At 33.3% G+C, this 26,634-nt stretch overlaps 1 protein-coding gene across 7 annotated transcripts in view; it reads left to right on the forward strand.

Annotated features, from left to right (window-relative positions):
- Window positions 1–22,634, forward strand: part of LOC124370786 (protein TANC2) — a 243,159-nt gene extending 220,525 nt beyond the window's left edge. For all 7 annotated transcript variants that reach the window (XM_046829116.1, XM_046829121.1, XM_046829087.1 and 4 more), the window contains 14 exons: window positions 5–297; window positions 1,731–2,043; window positions 3,254–3,382; window positions 3,496–3,617; window positions 5,340–5,568; window positions 8,327–8,589; window positions 8,688–8,844; window positions 9,583–9,741; window positions 9,963–10,130; window positions 10,212–10,394; window positions 13,373–13,542; window positions 14,897–15,086; window positions 17,932–18,032; window positions 19,647–22,634. In XM_046829116.1, coding sequence (XP_046685072.1) covers window positions 5–297; window positions 1,731–2,043; window positions 3,254–3,382; window positions 3,496–3,617; window positions 5,340–5,568; window positions 8,327–8,589; window positions 8,688–8,844; window positions 9,583–9,741; window positions 9,963–10,130; window positions 10,212–10,394; window positions 13,373–13,542; window positions 14,897–15,086; window positions 17,932–18,032; window positions 19,647–19,809 — 2,640 coding nt within the window. In that variant the 3' untranslated portion in view covers window positions 19,810–22,634. The remainder of the gene's footprint in view (window positions 1–4; window positions 298–1,730; window positions 2,044–3,253; window positions 3,383–3,495; window positions 3,618–5,339; window positions 5,569–8,326; window positions 8,590–8,687; window positions 8,845–9,582; window positions 9,742–9,962; window positions 10,131–10,211; window positions 10,395–13,372; window positions 13,543–14,896; window positions 15,087–17,931; window positions 18,033–19,646) is intronic.
- The last annotated feature ends 4,000 nt before the right edge of the window (window positions 22,635–26,634 follow it).

The following is a 26,634-nucleotide window of genomic DNA, read 5'->3' on the forward strand; positions in this document are numbered from 1 at the left end:
CTAGGTCTCTCTGTCCCTGAAAGAATGTATAGCATCACCAGACGTAGCATGGCAGCGGGGCATTATTGAGCCACTGTGTAGTTTGCGCCGTGTGGGAAAACTAGCAGCGTGTCAGCGAGCAGTGATACTCGTGGATGCGCTCTGCGAGGCAGAATACCACCGGCCCGACACGGGGGATACTCTGGCAGCGTTTCTGTCTCGACATGCTCCGACCTGCCCACCTTGGATCAAGTTCATCCTAACTGTCAGAACCCACCTGGATGAGGTCATGCCTCCCCTCCCATTCCATAGGATCAGGTACGAAGATATCTTGTTTAAAATTAGGGTAAATTTATTATTTATGATCAAGTCCTGATTTGTTGTATTTTACTGTTGTAACTATTTTAATTCATCAGTTTTGGTCTGAAGTGTGGAAGTGAACTAACAATTGCATTTTTAATTCCTAGCTTTAAAGTTTTTAATTGAGCAAGGAAAGTGAAAACACTCAGACAGTTCTTGCTAAATATATTGTATTTTTCTATGGTGTTGTGTTTGTTCTCATTTAGGGGTTATATTTAATCATATGAATTGAAAAAAAATTATAAATCACACATTTTGTTTTTGCTCTATTGTAAATATATTTTTTAATGAAATTTTAAATAAAATTCTTCATGGTCTCACATACATTTGTTAACTACTTCAGTACTACAATTACGTTATCAGTGTATTCTGAGAAGGACGTAATTATTGTTGGGATGTAAGTTTTAACTTCAATCATCTTACTTGCCATTACGACCATGACAATGTATGTTTCAGTATCACAACCTAAATATTTCTGTTATAGTCATCCGCTAACATAAGGCTCAACAATTCTGGATTGATTTTGGTATGTTGTAAGAGGTCGGCTGTCTCATTTCTCCATGTTTTTTGCTGTTGTGCTGTTAGAGTTTTGGAGATCATTTTTGCACAAATATTTCTTATACCAAGATCTTCAATTATTATTAGACAGAACCATTTCTCGATTAATGTTCAGTTCTTCTGCAATCATTTTCACAGATAATCTTTGATCAGATCGTATAAGTTCACGCACCCTGGCCAAGTTGACATCCGTCCGTGAGGTTGATGGTTGTGCACTGTAGTCTTCATCTTTAACATTTGTTTTGCCTTCACTAAACATTTTATGCCAACGAAAAACTTGAGCTCTTGAGATAACCTCCTCTCTAAAAGCTTTCTGAAGCTTACTGTAAGTTGTCATTGCAGTTTCACCTAATTTAACGCAAAAAGAAATGGCACACTATAGCACATTATTATGCAGTTCCATTTCCCTGACGAGAGACAAAAACACGTGTTAACTCAAGACTGAGTAGTTGCATCAATGTGCCGCTTGTACTGAAGCAGCTTATAGATTAAGGTCAAAGATATTGTGCCTATGCATGCAAGCCTGCAGGGTTGCCACATCTTTGCAAAGTAAATCAGCCTCATTACTTTATTGTCGCACCTTGTACATTGACACTTTTGACTTAGTTTTGACAACTTCAAGTAAAATATGGAAGATGTCTATACACTTCTGCTAGTGTGAAATACGTAATACAATAACATTCTTATCCTTGTATATGTAACAATACCCCTTCTAACTCACAAGCTAGTATATCATAAACTACTACTCCTTCGAGATTGTCTAATTCGTAAAATGAGAATTTGTGCCTTAAATTTACACTATTGTTTTAATAACTTGTTCATCATATTTCTAGCATGGACATTTCAAGCAGCAACTGTGAGAACGTTCAAAAGGATCTCTTGGACTACATCAACTTCCGAGTGAGCAACAGCCCTAGTATCCAGAGTAACGTTGTCCCTGGCAGTGCCGGTCAGTTCCGTCTCTGTCAACACTTAGTGGGGCTTGCTCAGGGTTCATTCTTGTTTGCCAAACTCACCCTGGATCTCATAGAGAGAGGACAACTCGTCGCCAAGTCCGCGAGCTACAAGGTGCTGCCTGTTACCCTCGCCCAGATATATCTGCTCCACTTCAACCTACGCTTTCCTACCATCAAGTCTTTCGAAAAGGTTGGCCATTACTCCTTTCACTCATTACATTTTTAATCTTATATGTTTTAGTTTATCTATTTCCAAATCGAATTAAATTCAATAAGTCTTTATTTTAACCCTTAGCGAGCCACAAGAGCAAACTGCCAGAAGCTCTGTAGTTCACGCACCCCATCATATTAGTGTACTGTAATAGTGCATTTTACAGTTTTTTTCTTGCGTTTTGGTTAATGTTCATAAATAACCAAAACTACTCCTAAGAGCCATACACCTTAAAAATAAAAAAATTCCCACATACCAAAACCATTTTTTTTTTATAATTCTTATAACATAAGAGGTAAAAAAAACGACAAAATATTTTTTTTCACTCTATTGTTAATTTATAGTCAAAAAATGGTAAAATCATAATTTCACTGAAAAATTTTAATTTTGACATTCTATGTGTTCATATATAAAATTAACAATAGTTAAACACAATTATTGTAACATTTTACAAAAAAACAAGCATATAGTAATTTTTATTTAGAGAAAATATAAAGAATATAGTAAAAATGTATATATACAAATTAAATAAAAGCAATGAAACTAAATCTTGACAATAAAGCCCTACATCACGATAATAATACATAAACTACACTGTACATTGATTAAAAATATTGATTAACATCAAAATTAAAAAGATAAATACGCGGATCGAAAATGGAAGGGCGAATAAACATCTAACCTCATGGAATGCTAAAGGCAGACTGAGCGTGCGTCACTAGACGTCGTTGGCTCTGCGGGAGACTATGAACATCCGGCCGCCCGCTATTTTGTCGCTCGAACAAGAGCCGTGACCTTCAAAATAGACACGAACGGTTGTCCCTTGTTGAAGTAAACCTTGTTTAACAGTTTTTACTAAGTTTGTTACCCAGAAATGCTTTTAAATAATATATTTTTTTTTAATTGATTTTGCGTCAGTGGACGTCTTTGGCTTTTAGCGCTAGTTTAGGCATGACATCTAGTAACGTCATTGGCTCGGAAAGGGTTAACATGTGACTATAATGTGTAACTGTAAGTGCGGTTTTTAACTCCTTTAATTTCTCTAGTGGAATTCTTTCTCTAGAACTTTTTCAGTATCATAGATCTGTAACAGTTTAATGTATTTAATCACTCTCTGCTTGTATAGAGAGAAAATAACCACATTATTGAATTTCATATACTTTATTAAAATGTTAATTTAATTTTTCAGGTCTCTGCTATTTTGAGTATATGTCTGGCAGCTCTGTACCCACTTACGCTCCTGGAGATTTACTACTCTGTCAACGCCCTGTGCACTACTGAATTCCTAACCTGGGAAGAGTTTCTTCAACGTTTCAAGGTACCTTTGCTACTCTGTTTTGTTATGTCATTGTTAGTTTTTTCCAACAATTTTCTTTAATGTTATTTTTTAAAGTGGTAGAATTACATTAACAGATTTTTTTTACTTCTCAGCTTCTATCAGGACTTCTAGTTAAGAGGCTCGACAACACCTATATGTTTTTCCATCCTTCCTTCAGAGAGTGGCTCATCAGGCGAGATGATGGGGAGAGCAACAAGTTTATCTGTGATCTAAGGTGAGAGATGTTGTAAGACTATTAGGTAACAGCATTTAGAAGTGAGAAAACACTTTTGACTTCGATACATAGTGTGAGACATGTACAGTGTAGCAGAAGTTAATATAGGACATGCCGTACTTACTTGAACACCTCATGCAAAATTTTCCCGCCCTTCCCCCTTCCCCACAAATTAAAAGTAAGAGTTTAATGATTATTAACTTCCAAAGTATTAAAGGTGATTGCAAATAGTATAATTCATATCAAACATCAATCTACACCCCTTGTAACTTATAATACACTGTTGGTATCCTCTCAGTTTTGGGAAGGACATTTTCTTTGATTCAAGTTCGTTATAAATTATGGGTGATTTAAAAGGATGACAGGATTACAGACATTTGTGATTATTTTCTTTTCAAAAACAGAAACACTGTGGTAGAACTTTACTGGTATCTGTTCACATCTTTAAAAGTTAAATATAAGGATAAATATACTAAAAGGTAAAAAAATTTCAGATATTTCAAACGCATTGGACTGAATAATACCGTATGATATAGTCAAAATTCATTGAAATGAATCCGCTGTAAAGATAACTTTTAAAAAGTTTCTCGGAGTTATTGCAGTGCTTATGATGATGGAGGGGTGGGGATCAGGTAGCATGCACTCTTTTGAAACATACTACTATAATTTATTGCTTTACATATTGCATTCACATAACACAACACACTAGCCTTGGTTACATCCCATGACTCCAACCATTATTTATTATAATCTATGTCATAATTAATTCCTGTAACATTTCATTTCAGTCGTTGCTGGCCATGAGGTTGTTGAGGCCAGGATTATTGGGAATTTAAAACTGTTTTTCAACTTTTAGTGGTAACATAAGAAATATACACATAAACTAATATGTAATAGAGGTAGGTTGTTACAACTGGAACTGCCCTGTCACGTTGCTCTATAAAAGAACGGTTAAAAAACCACAACAACAAAAATAAAAGGTTCTACTAGAACTGTTGCAACAATGCCACCATTGCAATGAATGCCTGCCATTGCAATGAATTCTGCACTGGAATGAGGACTAGAATGATGAGAATCATGAAATTACATTGTAACATGAAACACAGGAGGTATCTTTTTGTATTCCTGTCTCCTGCCTTTCTTCTCCTCCCTCTAACCCCATCTGCTATTGCTGGAGATTTCATTTGCAGTGATTACTTTTTAAATCTGTACAATTGTTTTTTTCTGTCCATAATTTTAATCTCTGGTTTAAAAAATGTTTTAGTAATTTTCCTGTTTTAAATTATGAAAACTATTAATTTTGATCATATTCAAACTATACATTAATATTTTTAGTTAATATATATGACATGATTCGTAATACTAAGTCGTAAGTACGAACTAAAAGTCGTAAGTATTGTAATATAAATGTTTTTACATGTTAGAAAAACTGGTTTCAATTTTAATCACTGATTATAAATTGGTACGGCCTTAAACTTTCAAACTAATGTTTACAATGAAAAGCGAACTTGCAGATCGCTTGTTTTTACTAATAACTTCGTCAAACAAGTAAATCATGAGTTTACGGATAATAAAAAGTTCACAACCACAGTTCTTTCAAAGCATCTATCACAGATATCAATTCTATTTCAGCAATATTTTTTGTTTGTTTAATCATCTCAATTCTTAAAAATTTCTTCAAAATGAATTCAATATTTGTAATAGCAATATCTGTGCAAACAGGTCAGGACATGCCGGCATTGCCCTGCGCCTGTCTCGCCTGCAAGTGCCTCTAGATGCTGAGCGCACTCTTGAGCTGGGCCATCACATCCTCAAGGCCCACCTCTACAAGAACATGACACTGCACAAGAACTCCTCTCGGGATTTGCAGGCACATTGGATAGCTTCTGTATCAGCTGATGTATCCGAGGCACTTTGCTCCTTACGTAACATCTACAGCCCTAACGTCAAGGTTAGACTGAAGTCTCATTTTAAACATTAGTTGGCAATATATGAGCATTATATATTTTTGATTATCTCAATTCTTAGGCTTTCACAGCCAGTATCATGGCTGTTCATGCAGTTTTTAGGTAGATTTCATAGAAATATGCCTATTGCAATCACCCTCATCACAGAATTTCTAGATTTTTGTATTTTCTCCGACCATGAACCCAACAATACAAGATATATACATTATATATATAGGCTTATGCAATATAATGCAAGCTTGTGAACACGATAACTACCATAGTACTTAAAATATTTAGACTAAACTTGATACAGAAGCAATATTTGTAAATAGCTTGGATGAGTTCGATATCCAGTCTTAATCAATAAAATATTTCAAGCAAATCAATAAAATGGCACCATTCGCATTCAAGCAAAAATTTCAACTCCCAACATAGACCTAAAACAATAAATTTTTAAAATATATTAGATAGCTATAAAAAATGTTTATTCTCTATATTTTTTTATATCTTTTTAAGGTTTCAAGATGGTGACCATTCAAAAATTTAGTAAAGGAATTGTTATTATGCATTATAGCACATAACAAAAAGTGTTTTAGAGTTTTGAGTTAATTTACAATAATGTTTATTCTTATATATTTTTTATATATCATAAGGTTTTAAATATTGAGCATTCAGAGATGTTAATTGTGTTCAACATTCTGTGAATTTTTTTCTTCACATTAATTACCATAGATTCAGACTCACAGTAGAAACGTGTTACAGAGACAGCAGTAACACACATATTTTGACCACATTGAGTTTATTAGTCAATCATAACCAATAAATCATTTCAAGATGGGCAGTCATTTGCATTTGGGAAACATTTTTATCTCTGATATAAATTGAAATTGACACTTTTCTTAACCCTTTGAACCCCAGGCGACGAAATATCGTCGCCGAGAAGATATGCGAAGATCCCCGCGGCGACGATGTAGACAATAGACAATAGACAATAGACAATAGACAATATTCTTTATTTGTTGTTTCTTTAAGAAATACAATTGCGTCAATAGTAGATAATAACAAAAACTTAGATTAATATTTCTTGCTTTACAAATATTGATGTGGTATTTATAGAAGATCGAAGAACTCCTTCAATGAATATACAGGTCGTTCCATCAGCCAGGCTCGAAAATGTCTTTTCAGTTCGTTCCCTTTCATGTTCTTGAGATTTGGTGGTAGTGCATTAATGATTTTGCGTCCAATGTAAGAAGGTTTTTTGCTGAATTGCGATGTGTGGTGTACAGGGAGAATGTAGTCCGTTGCTCGTCTGGTGTGGTATGAGTGAGCATTTTCATTTCTAGGAAGGTCCATCTGGCTGGTGTAGATGACGACTGCATGGATGTATAGTGCTATGACAGTAAGAAGCTGCAGGGATTTGAAAGCTTCTCTGCAGCTTTCCCTAGGGCTGAGGCTATAGAGTGCCCTTACAGCTTTTTTCTGGAGTATCAGGATTTTGTTGAGATTGGTTTCAGATGTTCCTCCCCATGAAATTAAGCCATATCTGAGGTGGGCTGTATCGTCGCCAATGAAGTTGCGAGAATCCCCGGGCGACGTAATATCGTCGCCATGGTATATGAGTTTAATACATATTTATTTGAAATCGTAAAATACTTATTTTATGAGTATTAATACATATTTATATGTATTTTATTAAAATACTAATTTTTTTATTTATTTATTTAGGTAATATCAGTGATTTTTGTGTTGTACGCCTAGAGGTTTTTACAAGTCGCATACTTTTATATAAAAATTCAAAAAAAGTTTATTTTTAGAGATATCAATATAATTTTTTTTTGTACATACACAAAACTAAATTTAGAAAAATAAAATGTGGGTGCCCATACTAAAAATATTTCTTATTTTTTAATTAAAAAATCTTACAATCAATTTTTTTGCCTAAAAATCTATATACATATATTTTAAAATTATTTTAATGCTGTTAAACATTTTTTTTATACTTCAGACTAATCTTTTTCTGTGTATACAATTTTATTCTGGACATTTTGGTGTGTAATACAAGACAATAGCATAAAAAATAGCAAAAGTATTAATTTTTTACAAACAGTATGCAAAACAGCTGTTTCTGCTCCGGGGATTCTCGGTAGTTCTTAGGTCAAATGATTTTGGTACGTTTTTTTCACCATCAATATTTTGGTCTGGGGTTCAAAGGGTTAAAACTGTCAAGCAACATTCACACTTATTTATTTTTTGATCAATCCTAATGTTTCAAGATGGTGGCCAATTATCCAATTGAACTGTTATAAGTGAATATGTTTACAAACATAATTACGGATTAATTATAATTAAATGAAGTCCATGTTTTTACAAAGAAAGTTATTTGCTTATAACAATTTTTTTCTTGTAACATATCAAGATTATGGTGTTTCTAAATATTTGATAGTATTACAATTATTATAATTATTATTATGCTAATATTGAGTTACTGTCCCATCAGTGTTGTGCAAATTAAACATATAAACTTATAATGTATCTTCAGTTTGACATTTAGAGATGATCGTAACATATGAAATCTACCTTTCTTTCGACTGAGCCGGATGGGATATTTATTTTGTTGTTGCTAATGTAAATTTATAAATGTGTAGGAATGACAAGTGTAAAATTCCTCCAACACTAAAAATAAGATTTTGTATACTTTTCTTTATACATAGTCTTGATATATTGTTTTTTTTGCTAATTATTATTTGTAAACTCAACTAGGTGTCCCGTCTGCTCCTGTTATCTGGTGCGAACGCTGATCATACCACCGAGTTTCTGGGTCAGGCACCAGCACTATGTCTGTTTGCCCATGAGGGTGCCGGGGAAATGGTGTCACTTCTTCTGGAATTTGGAGCAACTCTGGATAGTCCCAATAGTCAGGGTTGTACTGCACTAGGGCTGGCAGGAGGGCGGGGTCACATGGAGGTTGTCAGGCTGTTGGTGGGTGCTGGTGCCTCCCTGGGTCGCAGTGATACTGCTGGCAGGTGAGATATATATCACTTTAACTTAATAAATTACATTTTAATACCGTTATTATAATAATGTTTTTCATGAGCACTGTTAAACTCAGTTTTGTTGGCAGATGCGCTCTGGTCCATGCTGCTCGTAACGGACACCTGGATGTTGTAGCATACTTACTGGCCTGTGACTGGGTCATGACGCCAGATGCTGCAGATGTGGAGCTCAGAGAGGCAGCTCAGCAAGCTTTAGTTGCAGCTGCAGCCCAGGGACACAATGAGGTAACATTGCTCCCAATACTAGTGTAGTAAACAAGGTCGTAGGGGTCTTTTTTATTGCATTCAAATGGGTCGGGCATGTTTCCGAAGATACATCAACATCAAGGGCTTTTTGTCCTTCAGCCCAGAAAATATCTCTCCAGCTGCAGGGCTTCTGAAACGACTCCTACAGGTGAATTTAAAAGAAGTATACTCATCCTGAGCCCTGGCATGCAGCCCATCTTTGGTCTTGTCCTTAGCCCAAGAATGAAATACTTGATATGCTTCTCTTGGATATCTCATAGAATGGATGAGGTTACATGAACTGTGATCACAATTGAATAATTAATCAGTGGTTTAATTACCTCGACTATACCAAGCTTATATAGCATATCAAGCAGGAAACATCTTTTGCTAGTTCATTACAACCTTGCTGTAGCCTTTTCCCAACCAAGAGAAACAAGAATTCACCAAAATGAGTAATGTTTATTTGGAATCTAATTATTTTACGCATTTAAGTGAGACTTCGTTCAGAGTCCAGTTTATTTCATTTTTAACTTTTAGATAGATTCAAAATAAATTTTACCTTAAAACCTGGTTCTAAAATAGCAACAACTAAATATAGCTCTGATTAAACTTGAAGTTTTAAATCACCAATTATTCAGTCAGTCAGTTCTACAAACCGTTATTTTCATGATAGGATGTATAATAGTACTATAAGATATGAAAAGACAGATGTACTATAACTCTGTTGTTTACCAGATTGTGGAGTACCTGCTGGACATGTCAGAAGTGGTGCCGGACGGTCAAGACTCTCTGACTGGTGAAACAGCACTAACCGTGGCTGCGTGTAATGGTTGTCACTCAGTCTGCTCTACACTGCTCAATCGTGGTGCCAATATTGCAGTGCCAAACCAGAAGGTACTGAACTGTTACTTCCACAATATTTAACCAAGTTTATATATGTATCATTGCACACCTTGTTGATATTTTGTTTTTAGATTGTTTTCATTACTTCCTTAAAGTAAAGCCTTCTCATTTTCCTGCTTCCAACAATTTTTAACAGAACTCAAATATAGAGCAATTGAAATAGACTGATAAATTGCAGAGTTGATGTGTATAGACAAATGCTTGTGTGACAGGACATGACAGCACTACTTCTAGCTGTGCGGGAAGGTCATTGGGCAGTGGCCGAGAGACTACTGCAGCATCACGCCCCCCTGGAGCAAGCTGACAGCCAGGGTCGCACACCACTAATGATGGCAGCTGCAGAGAGCCATGTGGGATTGTTAGAGTTGCTTCTTGATAAGGTAGGTCTATTTACTGACAGTCCGTGTTGTGCCATTGTTTGCGTGTGTACGGATCTCTGTCTCTAACCTGAATGTGTATAGGGAGCGGATCTTACACGAGAGGACTGTGATGGGTTGACTGCGCTGGGTTGGGCATGCGTGCGCGGGCGAGGTCAAGCAGCTCAGGTGTTGCTCGACCGCGGCGCAGAGATCAATAAGGCGGACAAGACTGGCAGAATACCTTTGGATCTGGCTGCTGCTCAAGGCAATCCCACTCTGGTTCAGGTACAACAACAAAGTAGATTATGATACCTGACTGTAAGAATGTTCCCACATCCAGACTTGTGGAATCAGTTGAGACCTTATTGTTTTAGTGTTAATTTTTCAATTATATTTATTATCATCCCCCTTTCCAGACATCTTATATAAGAAATTTACATTTTGAAAGTTAGACCTCACTCAGTTCAACTTCAACTCATATAAGAGGTTTGTCAAAATAAACCAGGTTTTAGTTATTGTTTAGATTTTTCAGGAAGTTCCATTATCATCTGACGTTGCTAAATTATTCATAATATATGTTTTACGTTACAAAATATTTATTTTTTGAGTTAAAAAGGTAACCTTAAAATGTTTATTTTAATAAATTTTAGAAGTTTATAATAGTCACTGGAACAAAATAAAACTGGCACACAATGTAGTGAGCATATGAGAATACGGGAATGCAAGAATAAATGGTTGTATTAAACATGAGAAATGGTCAAATACACCTCAATTTTTAAATGTAAATGTTATTTGTATATTGTATATTATTTACTTTATATACAAAACAATTGAAATAAGATGAAATAATATTATACATGGCATAAGTTGTATGGTGCTCTTTTTTTAAACATGGCATAAATTAAATCAAATTTTAAATAGTTATAATATATTTAATTATTATTTGGAATAATAAAAATAATATGTTAAACTAACTTAAGGTTAATTCTGAAGATATATTACTAGCTTATTTATACTGGTGTACAATTTGTAACATTTGTGCTGAAACTCACTCAAAATGTAAAACTAAGATACTCACTATAACCAAGTTTAATTTGATTCTGCAAAGGACCTTTCTTCTTCACTTGAAGATATTGTAGCTAAATCGAAGTTAAAATCTTCTACTGCGGACATTTGCGCTTCGTAGATGAAATAGTATTTCACGTCATCACTAAAGTCTACATACTTCTTTCTTGTGATTTTTCCTCTTTGATGAAATTAAAGGATCTAAGGTAAAATAAAAATCCCCATCAGATCTTTGTTAGAGCACTCTAGAGCGCTTACATGTGTGATAGTATAATCAATTCTTTCTATCATCCTTATGCGAAGCTTCCAGTGCATCCTCAGACAACTGCCCAATATAAAGAGAAAATGAATCAATTATTTCACACCCGTGTACAAGCACTTTGTGTACACTGCTGGGCATGTAGAACCAACTATACAAACTAAGATAGAGTTGCCGGGTTTCATCCAAAAGGGTTCTAAACCTATCAATATAAATTGGAACTCCATTGGATAGAACTCTTAAAATAAGTGAAAACTTTTCAATTAACTTCTTATCCACCCCTGTCATCTCAGAACCAAGATCAGAGTTGGAGAAGAAGCATCTTGCCATGTTACTATCGTTCGTAAAACCATAACCAGGTTTATTTTGTTCTACAATTCAACCCATTGTGACTTAAACTAGGACTGAATTATTTCTTTGTTTGAGTCTACAAGTTTCTTAAAGTGTCTGATAAAGTGTTAACTACACTCTTGTCTATCATAGTGAACAACATCTCGAAAGAAACACCAATATCTTGACCTTTTGAGAAACATGGCACAAATCAAGTTTGGAGATTTGTTCTTTCATGTATCTTTCCTCATCACGCAATAGATCTGTGGTCTCTTTTTGGAACAGGAATTTAATGGGTCTACAGTAGAGTAGATGATGGTTTTGGATTAATCCACACAATTCCATCAGTCTTAATGTCAATAAGTTTCAAAGGTACCATGGCTACTAAGAACAAAATTTCATCACTAATATTTTTTTCTGCATCCTGATATATTTGTTTGTATTGGCCATGCACCTGTTGTCATCAAACCCCCACTTCAAGTAAGCTTAAATAAATCCAGGTCTTTTGGCCATCCGTAATGCTGGCTTGGGCCAGAACTACTCTTTTCAAGGGCTTCTATGAGACTGCATAGCAAGGTTATGTCTTGGTGTTACCATAAAGTGAATCTATACTGTGGCGATTTCGTCCAACTTCTTCCCACTTATCACTCAAGTTTAGGCAAACAAAGTCTGCTCCAAGCTGTGGTTTCCTGGATTAAACCATCTAAGGTGTCCTGTGCGTTTAGCAGTGAACTAATTTCTCCGTAATACTGGTTATTCTTTTGTTCTTCTCGCTTGTTCACCATACGTCTACAAGAGATCACTTTTGGCTGGTTATGCTGCTATCTGAATTTTTTTAAATTAAAGTCACAAGCAGGCGCAAATAATTTACATCAAAATTTAAAGTTTATTAGTGTACTAGGTGGTATAGAGACATCTTTTTAAAGTTAAAGAATTAAAATTTGGCATTTTTAATTCCAATCTGAAACAAACTATTAAATAATAATTGTTGTATTGCAGATATATTATTGAAAAGTACTTACTTACCATGAGCTTCAATATTGATGACCGCTTAGAGGTAATTTTATCAGTACATGCCCAGAGTGCAAAGAGTGGTCTTTATGCTTGACCCTTTCATACTGATAAGCAAAGTGAATAGAACATACCTAAAATGGACTTATGAATGGTCACTAATGACCCAGCGAGTGTTAAGGGAAAACCAGTTCTATTCATATAAGTAGGCTCATTTCACAACTCTGTTTACTTATGAAGATATCTAAAAAGACAAAAAGTACATTTACAGATGAGCATTGGTAGAGGCAGCTAATGTGCATTTGGACCATTCCTTTTCAGCTTGTTGTTTTTTAAAGGCTAATAATCTCTTTTCCACCCCTCCCCTATGGCAGAATGCCATGAGAGTTAAATTGTTCCACCTCTAATCCCTCTCTTCCCTTAAGTGTATTTCTGGTTTCTTTTTTCAATTTGTGGCTGTCCTGTAATCCTGTAAGATATTTTGCATGTACAGCTACGTGAAATGATCAGAATATTGAAGCATATATTGCAATAGTTTAAAAAAATTGATATTATTATACTTTTTAAAGTTATTTTTTAATTATTAAAATTGTTGTAGATGCTACTGGAACGAGGAGCAATGCTAGAGCATGTGGATATGAGCGGCATGCGACCCCTGGACCGAGCTATTGCATGTCGTAACGTGCCTGTGGTGCAGACTTTTCTGCGACGAGGTGCCAAGTTGGGTCCCACTACATGGACCATGGCCAATGGCAAAATTGACATTATGTGAGTAAACTGTCCTATTCCTTTTACTGTCATAATGATCATGAATTTTGTATTCACCATATAACTTTTTGGTTTGTTTATTTTTCTCTGTGGTAAAGTATGTAAATTTAGCCCTATAATTAAATAGGGAGTAAAGTTCTATTTTAACTTCAGCATATATATAAACAATTGTTCCATGATAACTAGGCATTTCAATTGAAATCATATGGGTGACTCTGAATTGGCTTTTAAATACAGTATCTAGGTCTAGTGTAATCTGATTGTATGAAAACACAGTTTGAAAGAAAAATTAAATTAAAGAATGACTTATTTTACCAGATGACGTTAAGGCTAAGAGGCCCTCTTTGACACTTAACATGGAGTTTTATAAAATCAATTACATTGAAATGATTATTTGACTGAGACTAGTATTTTATCTGGTTTTGTTAAGAACAAGGATTTAGGAAGTTCTCACATTTATTGTCAGGTTTTACAGTTGTACAATGTTTCCCTTACAACCCATCTGTCAGACATCATCTGTTATCTCAATGTTGCCGTTCAGTTGTATGTTGGATGGTGTCTGACACTGTAGTCGTGTTAGTTCTCCTTCATTTTTAGCCGGCCTGGGATGTTTTCAATTGGTGCTATCATTGTACAGCGTTTTCAGGATATAATACATAAAAGAGTAATAGGAGTAATAATACATATAAGGAAATCATTATCTGCTGATTTTTCTTGCTTTTCTTTTTGTAATCAGTTTACTCTTACCTATTTTCAGACGCGCTCATATCAGTAACCCAATATTTCATTATCAAGTATTTTCTTTCTGATTTCAAAGATATACTGATAAGTTAAAGAATGTAATTTATTCTAGTACTGATGAAAATAAAAGGTGATGGTGATGACGTTCTTCCAACACTGGAATACATAACAAGCAGTGACAGTGATGAGAGTCTAGACCTAGATACAACAGCAAATAGTGATTGTTGTGATGACGGATTGGACGACAGTCGGTCTGTTTATTAAGGATCTGATTTTTCTTATTTTCATTACATATTGTTAGGTGGGAAATGACCTAACATATGTGAATGATTATTAGTTTCTTAGAATGCCATGTAATTACAGCACGGTTAAAAATAAAGTAAAAGTCATGTCATTACAACGTCAGAGGCCATCTGACATACAGGTAGAACGGCAAAATCACAATATACAAGCCGTAAGGCTTGAGATTACATCAACTATGATTATGATTATTTGGTTGTTTGGCATTCAGATTATTTATATTCTAGGCTCATGAATTATAATGTATTTTTGTTGTGAACCAAGTCTGATAAAGTTAAACCCTATTATAAACTCACTCTTGGACCTGTTGCAGGCTTGTGCTCCTCAACAAACTACTCGAAGATGGGAATGTTCTCTACCGCAAAGGGAGACTCAAAGAGGCAGCCCATCGGTACAACTATGCCCTGAACAAGTTCCCTCCTGTTGAAACTCTGGATGCCACCTTCCATCAGCTGCGAATAAACTTCCTCCTTAACAACTCTCGCTGCAAGCGCAAACTAAATGTTAGCACATACTCTTCTGATTTGTTTAATTTATTATTAATTTTAAGGGAAAGAATATGAGAGAACTACATGAAATTTAAAAATTCTTGAGTATAAAGTTTTAATGAAGAGTAGCCTAATCAGTTAAACTGGTAGCGTCAGAAGCATGTCACGGTAGTTCGACCAAAAAGGGCTTAAACTTTCCTCTTATTAAAGGTTGGAAGGCGGTACAAAATTGTTTTGTACAGGATGATGAAATAGCTAGTGCTGACCCTGATAACTCTGCTGTGCCCATGAGGAAAACTTCTGACCTTCAAAGTATAACCTCCTCTTATCCTTGAACTTTTCCTCAAAAGTTATGTAATGTTCACTAAGTTTTAAGAATTATTACTTCTCATAACTAAATATTTTTATCCCTTTGCTGGATTTACTGGACATATTATATTATACCTTACAATTAGTTTTAGTTCAACCACAAAGAACCAGCAGCAAAGAATTTGAAGAAAGATGAAATTGTCACACAAAATACTTCCATAAAATATGAGGTTATGAATTGTGCTACCACCTACCTGCTTAAAACAGACATCAAATTAATTAGCCTTAACCCTTCATCTGGTGGTTATTTAACTCCTTATTGATAGCTTTTTTTAGTAGCTAAAATATTACAAATAATATAAGTATATATTAATACGAGGTATGGCTATTAAATAACGGAACTGATATTGTAAAAAAATTTATTTTCATTTTAAACATAATTACTTATTATCACCTTCAATATACACCCCTTCTCTATCCCTGCAACGCTCCATGCGAATTTTCCATTGTTGGAAACAATGCTGAAAGTCATCTTCTGTCAACTCTTTCAGGAGTCTTGCCGCTTTTTCTTGAATAGCTTCTACGGATTCAAATCTCGTACCTTTCAATGCAGATTTCACCTTAGGGAAAAGATAAAAGTCGCATGGTGCTAGGTCTGGCGAGTAAGGTAGATGTTCTAACACTGGGATGCTGTACTTGGTCAGGAACCGCTTGACAGATAACGCGGAATGAGCTGGCGCATTGTCTTGGTGCAACATCCATGATTTGTCCTTCCACATTTTGGGTCGTTTTTTTCTTACTCTTTCACGTAGTTTATTAAGTACCTCAAGATAGTAATGTTGATTAATTGTTTGACCTTCAGGAACCCAGTGAAGGTACACAATCCCACGAATATCGAAAAAAACAATCATCATTGCTTTAAATTTTGACTTGCTCATTCTTGCTTTTTTGGCTCTCGGTGAAGTTGAGGTCTTCCAATGCATGGATTGGCACTTCGTTTCCGGATCATAAGTAAAAAACCACGATTCATCACATGTTATTATTCTTTCCAATAGATTTGGGTAATTTTCAATGGTATTCAAAGTGTCAGTACAAACATTTTTACAAGCTGCTTGTTGATCAATCGTAAGAATTTTTGGTACCATTTTTGCACACACTTTTCGCATGTTCAAATTGTCATGTAAAATTTGCCGTACACATTCTTTATCAATGCCTACAGATTCAGCAACTGCACGAATGCTTAATCGTCGGTCAGACCGAATCAAATTAGCAACTTTTTCGACATTGTCTTCCGTTTTTTATGTTGAAGGACGACCTGGCCGCGAATCATCTTCCACATCTTGTCGACCATCTTGAAAACATTTAAACCATTCAAAAACACGAGTCCACGATAAACATTCACTGACATACACTTCTTTTAGTAAATTATAGGTTTCGGTAGCGGTTTTTTCCAAGTTTAACGTGAAATTTAATAACAATTCGTTGCTCTATTATTACGCTAACCATTTTTCCGGCAAAACAAAATAACAACACTTACATAAATGAAGGTTATGACACAACGATGTTGTTTACAGAAACGAGACTAACTGCATTCTGAAGAGGAAGTCTCAAACTACACAGCTGTTGGTCATTGTTGGTTGGCGCATGCGCACTCGTTCCACTGCATCGTCAGTCCCGTTATTTAATAGCCATACCTCGTATACCTACATTATGTTTATATTATTGTTTTCAGAGAGAAATGGAGAATTTTACAATGTCAAAGTAAATTATTTACTCAAAATTATATTAATTTTTATTGTTGATTTTTAAAATGTTATAAAAAAATACAAAAGAGGGGACTATGCTTTGAAATTGTGCTAATTATAAGAAAATCAATCTGAGATAGCAATGTGCTTGCAAATTTCATGTAGTTTCTAAAAAGTATAACATTTACTGTATTATGTAAAATAATATGCATGAGTAAGTTAAAAAATAGTTGTAATAAGATGCATAAACCTGAAAAAAAAACAGAATTTTAGTATATATAGATCCAGTACTATGTACGAATAGAGCCATGAATTCTCCAATTCATGTCAGTCTCCAATGCCACTAGATTTATCTCTTAGGTTTGACATTTTGCTTATATGCTAATAAATTTTGGCCAATAGGATTTCCTCATAAGGAACTCCATTTTGAATATCAGTTATAAATCATCTTCTATGTATTAACAGATAACCATAGATATTAAGAGGTAATCGTAATTGTGTCAACTTATTTCTTAAGTTTCTGAAGTGAAGCATTAATGAATTTGAGACTAGTTCCTATTTATAACAATTTCAAACTTTACCCCCATGTTAAAAGCGTAGGCAGCAGCCAACTAGCGTGCCCTGTTTATTATTGAACATTAAATGTAAGAAAGTGAACATTTGGCCATAAGTTCACCTCTTCACTTTGTGTCCAATTAAAAAATGGAATTAAAATCTCATTTTGTACGAAATTATTCAGATAAATTTTATTTAATCATACATTTTACAACCTAACTAATCATTTATGTAAACGTTTCTGATTTTAGGAACCATCTGAGGCTGTGGAACTTGCAACTCAAGTGTTGAAACAAAGGTCTGACTCTTACGAAGCCTATTATGCTCGAGCAAAGGCTAGAATTGACCTCAGGTAAATAAACTTCTCAGCCCTGGCTGCAAGTTGATTTACAAATAAACATAACTTTACAGAGTGCATAGACATAAAGAGAAAGTAAACTATTTAGACTGAACCTGTGTCTAACCTTGACTGTCAGGTTAAACAAAATATTGTCTTATTAATTTTCAACTAGAGAGTCCAAGCCAGCACTGTAAATGAAATATATAGCAATTAGCTTTAACTTTGCAATGAGATGCAATAGCTATCAGTACACTACCTTGTGGCCAGTTGTTAGTTATTTTATCTCTGAGAATGTGCCAAAAAACACAAACATTAACTGTGTCAAGAAAAGTCACATCGACAGTGTTGTTTTCAATCTTATTGGGAAAAAAATCATTGCCACACTAGACTGATCAATATTGGGACACCTTCATTAAACTAAAAACCTTTCCAATGTCAAAGTAGTCAAAGGTGAACTACCACCTCAAATTATTTAAACATTAATTGCCATGCAGAAGAGAAAGAAAGTTAGTTGGGGTCTAACTGTTAGATTTCAAATATTACAAGTTTAATTATTGAGCCAAGTGAATAAGATGAGAAAGCACTAATTAAACTTAACAACATGTTGATAAATTTAGCACAATAATCCATCCACAAGTGATAGACAGACATAGGAACAGTCAGAAGCTAGTATGTTTTTATTTAATATTTAATTTAACTAAGCTAATTGTTTGTGAAATAAGCGTAGTATTGGACGTCCAGGATTGCATTAAGAGCTGACTGCTGTAGTCGAACCTTGGCCTTAAGTGTTACCTGATAAGAACAATGTTGAACTTCTGTGTTAAGGAACGTTTATGCACTAAATGTCATATTCAATAAGACTTATTTTTGGTCTTAGAAGTTTAGTAGATATATATATCAAAACATTTCATAGTTTTTCTTGTAAAGTGTATACTTTTTGAATATTCACATGATAAAATATAAAATGTTTGAATTTTTCATAGCAATCAATAAAAATAGAGACAAAACTAAAAAAAACTTTTAGATTATGTATCAATGATATTTTTAAATTAAGATTCTATCTTTATGTGGCTGAAAATAAGGCAGTAAAAGTGTTTGAAGTTTAACATTGTTCTTATGGAACTAAAATCAAAATGGCCACCAGCCTTATCTAAATATTTAAACTTTATAAATAATACATTACATAGAGATTGTGTAAGTGAATTGTTTGTTGCATAAGTGTGTGTATGTGGGAGGTAATGAGAGCATTTGCCTTGTTCATAAGTACGAAATATTGTTACTGAAAAACAGTGCCGTATGAATAAACCTCATTCGGATTTACTAAAATTAAGAGGCCAGTTTCTCATTTACACTTTTTCTGTTAGTTTCAGTTAACCACAGGTTATGTGAGGATCTTACCAAATAATGATGGAGAGAGTCAACAAAGTACAATATGATATTGGTACCTATAAAGTTTTTAAAATTGGTCTAGCTTGCATTTTATCTTTTCTTATCTTTAAGCCCAGGTTCTTAGTTTTTCTTAACATGTCTAGCAATCGGCTTTCGAATCTATGATATTTCAAGCCTAGAAACTACAAGAAAACTGTTGGTTCATTACAGTTATATTATTCTCTCTTTATTTTGCAGACTGTTTGAGGATGCTCTGTGTGATGTTCAAGAAGCCATCTTGCTGCTGCCTCCACAGAACCGAGACATTCGCCGAGTATTGCTCAATTTACGGGATGAGGTTCGAGCAGGTACTATGACAACTTCTCTCGACACTCTCAACCAGACGGAAACCAGTCTCTAAACCAAACAACATTACTGCAGCCATGCAAAGAATATTCAAATAATTTGCCTTTGTTCAATGTAATTTAACGTCGAATCTGGTCATAAATTGATCGTGTTGGAAAACTTCATTCTCAGCTGTTAACACTTTACATACACTTTTTAGACTGTTGTCAGAATTCGTTCACTGACGTTACTAACAAGTTAAGTTGGAACTGAAAAAAATTAAAATAATTATAGCATTAATGTTTACCTTAGATGTGCCATTGAAATTTCTACTGCTCACACATATTTTTTGTACATATTACAGGAAGGTTTTGACAACTTTAATGTAGGTTATTTGTAAATTAAAATAAATTCATATTAAAGCATTTGTATTTTACAGATTAAGTCAGTGTTCAATGCAATATAGTGTAGAAATATTTTTGTTATTAATAGAATTATAATAAAATTAATGTTATACTTTATGAATTAAGCTTAATTTATTGAATTGTTGACGTTATTTTATGAGAGTTACGAATAAATTGTTTTATATATTATTTATAATGTATTATATCAAATTTACAGTTTATTGAAATATTAATAAGTATATATACAGAGTATCACCAAACTCCCACTAAACTTTGATTATTTTGTGTTATACATAATTTAAAAGAACTTATGAATATCTTGAATATCTTATATACTTGAAATCTTGTAGACAGGGTTTTAAATTGTTAATTGTATTTCTACAAAGATTTACAATAAATTATCAGTAAATTAAGTAGTTTTCTTTTATTGAATTTTTTTCCTCCAAAATATATTTAGTAGTAAACAATTAAAATCAGATAATTTCTGAAGAACTATGATTACCTTTTCTCAAATCAAGAGAGATTTATGTTTATGAATGGTAAAGAAAACTAAGTAGTTATTATCAAATAAAATGTTTAGAGTGCAAAAAGTTTTGTCAGATATTTAACTAATGTTACATAATAGTCTCTATCAGAGTATGAGGGAAAATGTTGAAGAATAAGACAAACTCGAGTTGTAATTTTTACCTGGATGTTGCATAATCATTTACATATGTTATGAATTAGGTTTTTATATTAGACATGACTTAATATTAAGGCCAAACAAACTGAAAGCTCCATCTTTATTTCTTCAATCAATGGTTGAGGTTATGTTATCTAGTTTGTCAATCAGATTCATTGTCAGTCATCAACATTGAAGTAGCCTTGTTGTAAAATTGCTTATTCTGACATTAACCAACAATCAAAGTGTTAAATCCCCTTATGGACTCATTACTACAGTAGTAAAATAATGAAGATTTTTTTATTACATGACTGATAAAATAAGACATTGAGTATGTAAGGTACGAGGTAAATGAACAGTATAGTGTTAAACACATAAGTTATTTTTAAAATTAAAGCTAATAATGTTACTGTATTGTTTGTTTTTATTTTGGAAATCTGAACAATCTGGTGAAGCTTTGGTGAAGACTTTGTGGACATTCTGTATAAATACAATAACAGTAGGCGATAATGACATAACATTGCCATAAAAAGCTCAGAAAAAGGGGGACAGTATGTTTTTGGCTGAGGAATTCAATTTGGTTTGAGCCTTTTAATGTTATAAAAATATCTATAAATATCTGGGTTCTTTTTAAACAAATTGAGTTTCCAGTCTGAAAACTACTAGACCAAATATGTAATGTACATAGAGTTGTTTCAAGCATTTAATTTGTAACATACTTCAGATTAGCAATATAAAAATGTTAAGTTCTTGCCTTTGTTTTTATATTAGTGTTTTATTTTGCAGTTTTAATGTTATTACTTGTACCATATGTATATCTTATTATTTGTTTTATGTTGTCAATTATTTTATTTATGCAATTCTTCACCACATTATTTTACTGTTGTCTGTATTTTAACTTTCAACTGAATGCATTTCAATAATGTAACTTGATTATCTGAAACAGTTATTTGGTTATTAAAACAAGTATGAAGGAAATGTTCTTTTTTCCTATTTTCAAACAGTTCATTTACTAAAATTTTATATCATTCTTTTTTCAAAGTATTTTTTTCTAAATTTGTGTAATTTTTTATCGGAATATTAATTTTTTTATTTTAAAGCAAATGACAGTAATAATGTGGTAAGCCTATTTTTTATTTCATTGAACAAACATCATAAAATCTCTAAACATGTGTGAAACTAGCCAATTCGTGCATTTTCATGCAGATGGAAAGAAAAGCCAAGATTGATTGTTGTTCCTATTGATTGCCTTGTGAATGGATCATTGTGGGATTCAAAGTCGCGTGTTTATACTATTGTGTGTTTGGATGCTCAAATTAGAGTAACTTTAGAACAAATAATCCTGATTTGTCACAGTTTGATTATATTAATGTTAATAGTATTTATAATTGTTATTAACTCCAGTAGTGCCAATATTTGATTATGTAGTTGTTGAGTATTATATACATATATTTCAGATTTCCTTTTATTCTAATTTTGTTTTACTGTTGTGAATTGGCTATACCACTCCGTACCAACCACTAGGTTGAATTTAATTTATTCTCATGTTATTTTTTGCCAAACAAATATTATTTATTTTATATTGATAGTCATTCATCTTGCATAATTGGTTGTAATTCATGTCTATTATAACTAAAAATATTGTGTGCTCCTAAAATAACAATAACCTCATGTGTTTCACAAATTATATGTTGCTTATGAAATTTATGTTGATGATCTTGTTTAGTATAAAGAGCTCAGTTGGACATCTCTGTTACTTGATAGCGCCGGTGAAGTTTTATAGAAATAGTATTGGTAATATTTTAAGACATCAATAAAGCTTTAGACACATCACTACATCTTTGTGTTATTTCTTACTCCCATTATATTACAAAGAACAATTTTAGTAACTAAAAGCACCCAAACCCTTCTATAAAGAGGTTTTGACAGCTTATTTCATACCAGAGTATGCCATTATTAATTATTTAGATTAAAAACCTATACAAATTCAAGCTCTGAAATAGGAAGTTATGGGAACAAGTACTTCCTGTTGATGTATCTGACATAGATAACCTCTCTGGATTCCCCTTTAGGTTCTTGGTGACCAACATGTTAGGCTCAAGGTGGTGATCAGAAACTCCACATTCTGAGAAAACCTAATTCCATGCCAAACTTATGTTCATGATGAGATATTAGCCTGACCATTATACTTGTGATAGAGGGTCAGTCTCAATGTATCATACATTTACCACTTGATTGTCAATGAAAATATGGAACTTTCCCCGTCATAAAACATCCAAATTTTATGTTGAATTCATTTTGTTACAAGATATTCTAGTTTGGAGAAAATGGTTTTGAATGTGAATGAAATGCCAGAGCCAGCCTCAATGTATCATACATTTACCACCAAAGTATAAATTTTTTATTCTTGATGAGATATTGACTTGACCATTATACTTCTGAGACAGGGTTAACCACAATGAATCATCATACCTTTACCACTTGGGTATCAATGATACAACACTCTGTTCTTCACAAGATATTGGTCTGACTATTATACTTGTGAGACAGGGTCAGCCCACAGTGTATCATAATACACTTACCACCTGAATGTCTCTGATAGACTACTAGTCTTTTGTTGATGAGATATTGGTTTGACCATTATACTTGTGAGACAGGGTTAGCCCACAGTGTATCATAATGCACTTACCACCTGAATGTCTTTGATAGACTACTAGTCTTTTGTTGATGAGATATTGGTTTAACCATTATACTTGTGAGTCAGGGTCAGCCCACAGTGTATCATAATACACTTACCACCTGAATGTCTTTGATAGACTACTAGTCTTTTGTTGATGAGATATTGGTTTGACCATTATACTTGTGAGACAGGGTTAGCCCTCAGTGTATCATAATACACTTACCACCTGAATGTCTTTGATAGACTACTAGTCTTTTGTTGATGAGATATTGGTTTGACCATTATACTTGTGAGACAGGGTTAGCCCTCAGTGTATCATTATACATTTACCACCTGAATGTCTATGATAGACTACTATTTAGTCTTTTGTTGACGAGATATTGGTCTGACCATTATACTTGTGAGACTGGGTGTGCCTCAATGTATCATAAAAAGCTTTCTTTTGCCTTTTCTAATTCATTTACCACCTAAATGTTATTTATACAAGTCTGTTCTTGACAAGATATTGGCCTGAAAACTAAACTTGTGAGACAGGGCCATCCTCAATGTATCATAAATTAACCACTTGAGTGGCATTGACATATTAAAGCAATTTGGTTCTTGGCTAATTCTGATCAGGATCACTCTGTAATTACTGGGAATAATGACTTATACAAACTGTTTATCTGCCAAACATCAACTCAGAGATAGTGAAAGGCAGAGAGGAAAGGCCTAGTCCACTGTTGCATGTGGCAGTGTAGTGCTTACACACATACGTTTGCTGCTACATCCATCACTGAACCAAAACATTGACTGATTAATCAAGTAATCTCAACTTCCCAATATTTCTTCATTGAGCACTTAATTGTTTTAAGACATGAGATGAAAAATGAGCAAAGACTCTTCAAGTATTGGTGGGGTTTAAAATCAGCCTTTGATATTCGGTAAAAATTAGAATAAACTTTTTCATTCACCTTTTCAGTTCTAACTCAAACTTGGTCTACATTAAGATAATGAATGTTATTCCAAGAATCAGAGGTCTGAAGAAAAACAGACTTTCGTCCAAAAGCACATCTAATTTAAATAATTGTAAGCGTTTTCACTTGTTTAACTTTTAGATAATTAAAATAAGACTAAACAATCCGAAGAGATATGCTAATTACCTATTTAAGTAATTTAACCAAAAGTTTAAATTTTGGGCCATAATTTTAATCATTAATTTTATAATTTTTCATCTTTTATCTAGTTTTTAATTTGTTAATCTAAACTGACCATTCATTCAGTTGTTGCATGGCCCATTTGAAGCCAAAAGCAATTATTTTAATTATGAAACGACTTTTTGTATCTAACATTATGCAAAACATAATTCATAGTTTATCCATTAAGTACTTAGAAGCATTTACTTTTGACTGTTAGTGTTACAAACATATGGTATGTAAAATAACACAAACACTTTTTTAATATCTCTTACATTTAAAAACTGAGGATCATTCAAAATTCGGAAAAGGAATGATATCTCAGTTATGCGTTGTAGAGCAAACATTTTTTTTTTTAATTATCACATCATTTCCAGTAATGTTTGTTCTTACAGAGATTTTGATGTCTTGTTAAGATTTTCAGATAGTGACCATATGAAGTTATGATTAATATACAATAAGATTGTGGAAATAGTGGTGAACACTTTAATTGCCATACTTTCTAGCTGATTCAAACTAAACATGGTACTAAATCAGTATACATTGCTTGAATATTTTTGTTAGATTATTTAAATCAATAAAAGATTTCAAGATGGTGGCCATTCGCATTTGTGCAAAATATGTATACTGAGTATTTCACAACATGAATCAAAATTGACACTTTTTTTAAATTGTCAAACAATTTCACACAACACTTACTCTAACTTATTTTTTGATAATTCTCAAGATTTCGAGATGTTTTATGTTGAACAGTTATAGAAGTATACAATTGAATTGTTATAATTGAATTTGCTTAAACATATCACATAAGTACATGTTATACAATTATAAATCATGTCATTTTAATTAAACTTTGTTTTTTTGTTTTTTTTACTTTTATCATACCTTTATATTGCATTTTCAACATTGCTAAATAAAAACATTTGAGTTGTCAATATTTAAACTTAAACACTTAATTTAACTTATTTTAACTTAAATATATTTTATTTAAAAAACAAAACAAAACTAGAATATCCTATGCTTAAAATTGAGCACTTGAACTTAGTTTAAAATTTTGCATATACTAAATGTATAAGCAATTGTACATATTTCTCTCTTAGTTCAAAAATCTTATTTGAAAACTTGTTTATCTTGTTGATTAATATAGTAGTAACTAATAATGCTATTTCTAAGGAGTAATTCACATCTGGCTGGTTTATACCTTTCAGTTGAACCTGCAGTGGGTACAGCAAAAACTAATGTGTCACTTAAATTTTGAGGATCCGATGGATGTCTAGGAGCACATCACTAACCGCAAATGTCAAGATATTGGAGTGCAAGGGTAGATCGATAGGTCTAGTCTGCTGCAGAGGATGACTGTTGGAGTTGGTGGGGCTCCCTAAGTGTTACTAGCTAAACCCCTTCCCGCTTTGACTGGAGAGGTAAGTACAGAGCTGGCCTTCCCTTTTTTCCAAGGAGACATGACTCAGATTAATGCCCAAATTTTTTTCTTATGGATCTCGAAAAGAGGCTGCCCCAATCCCTGCCTTACCCATCCAGAATATCCTGTCACTCCAGAAGCCAATGCAAAGGGCCTATTAGGACTATGTGTAATTTTTAAGCTTCTTGTCGTAAAAGAACAAAAACTAATAATGCTAACAATTATAAGGTGTATTCAATAAACTGAAGTTAAAAAAATTATAATATTTTTAAATAAACTAATTATAACATTTTTTATAACAAACAGCATTTTTGGTAGTAAGTATCCAGTTCAAAATATATCTTGTTGTGTTCTTTTTAGCATAATTATTTTTGTGATTTCAAAATATTTGACTCAGCTCAACATGACATAAAGTCGACAATGTGTAGAAAAACAGATATTGGAATATATAGGATATAGTTTTAGGATATCCTAAAACCCTAAAATATCCTATCTTTGTTAAGTGATACTCGTTGAGCTTTATTAATCAACTTTATTATTATGCAACTTTATTAGTTGCAA

The sequence above is a fragment of the Homalodisca vitripennis genome, chromosome 1, assembly GCF_021130785.1.
Source record: "Homalodisca vitripennis isolate AUS2020 chromosome 1, UT_GWSS_2.1, whole genome shotgun sequence".
Lineage (NCBI taxonomy): Eukaryota > Metazoa > Arthropoda > Insecta > Hemiptera > Cicadellidae > Homalodisca > Homalodisca vitripennis.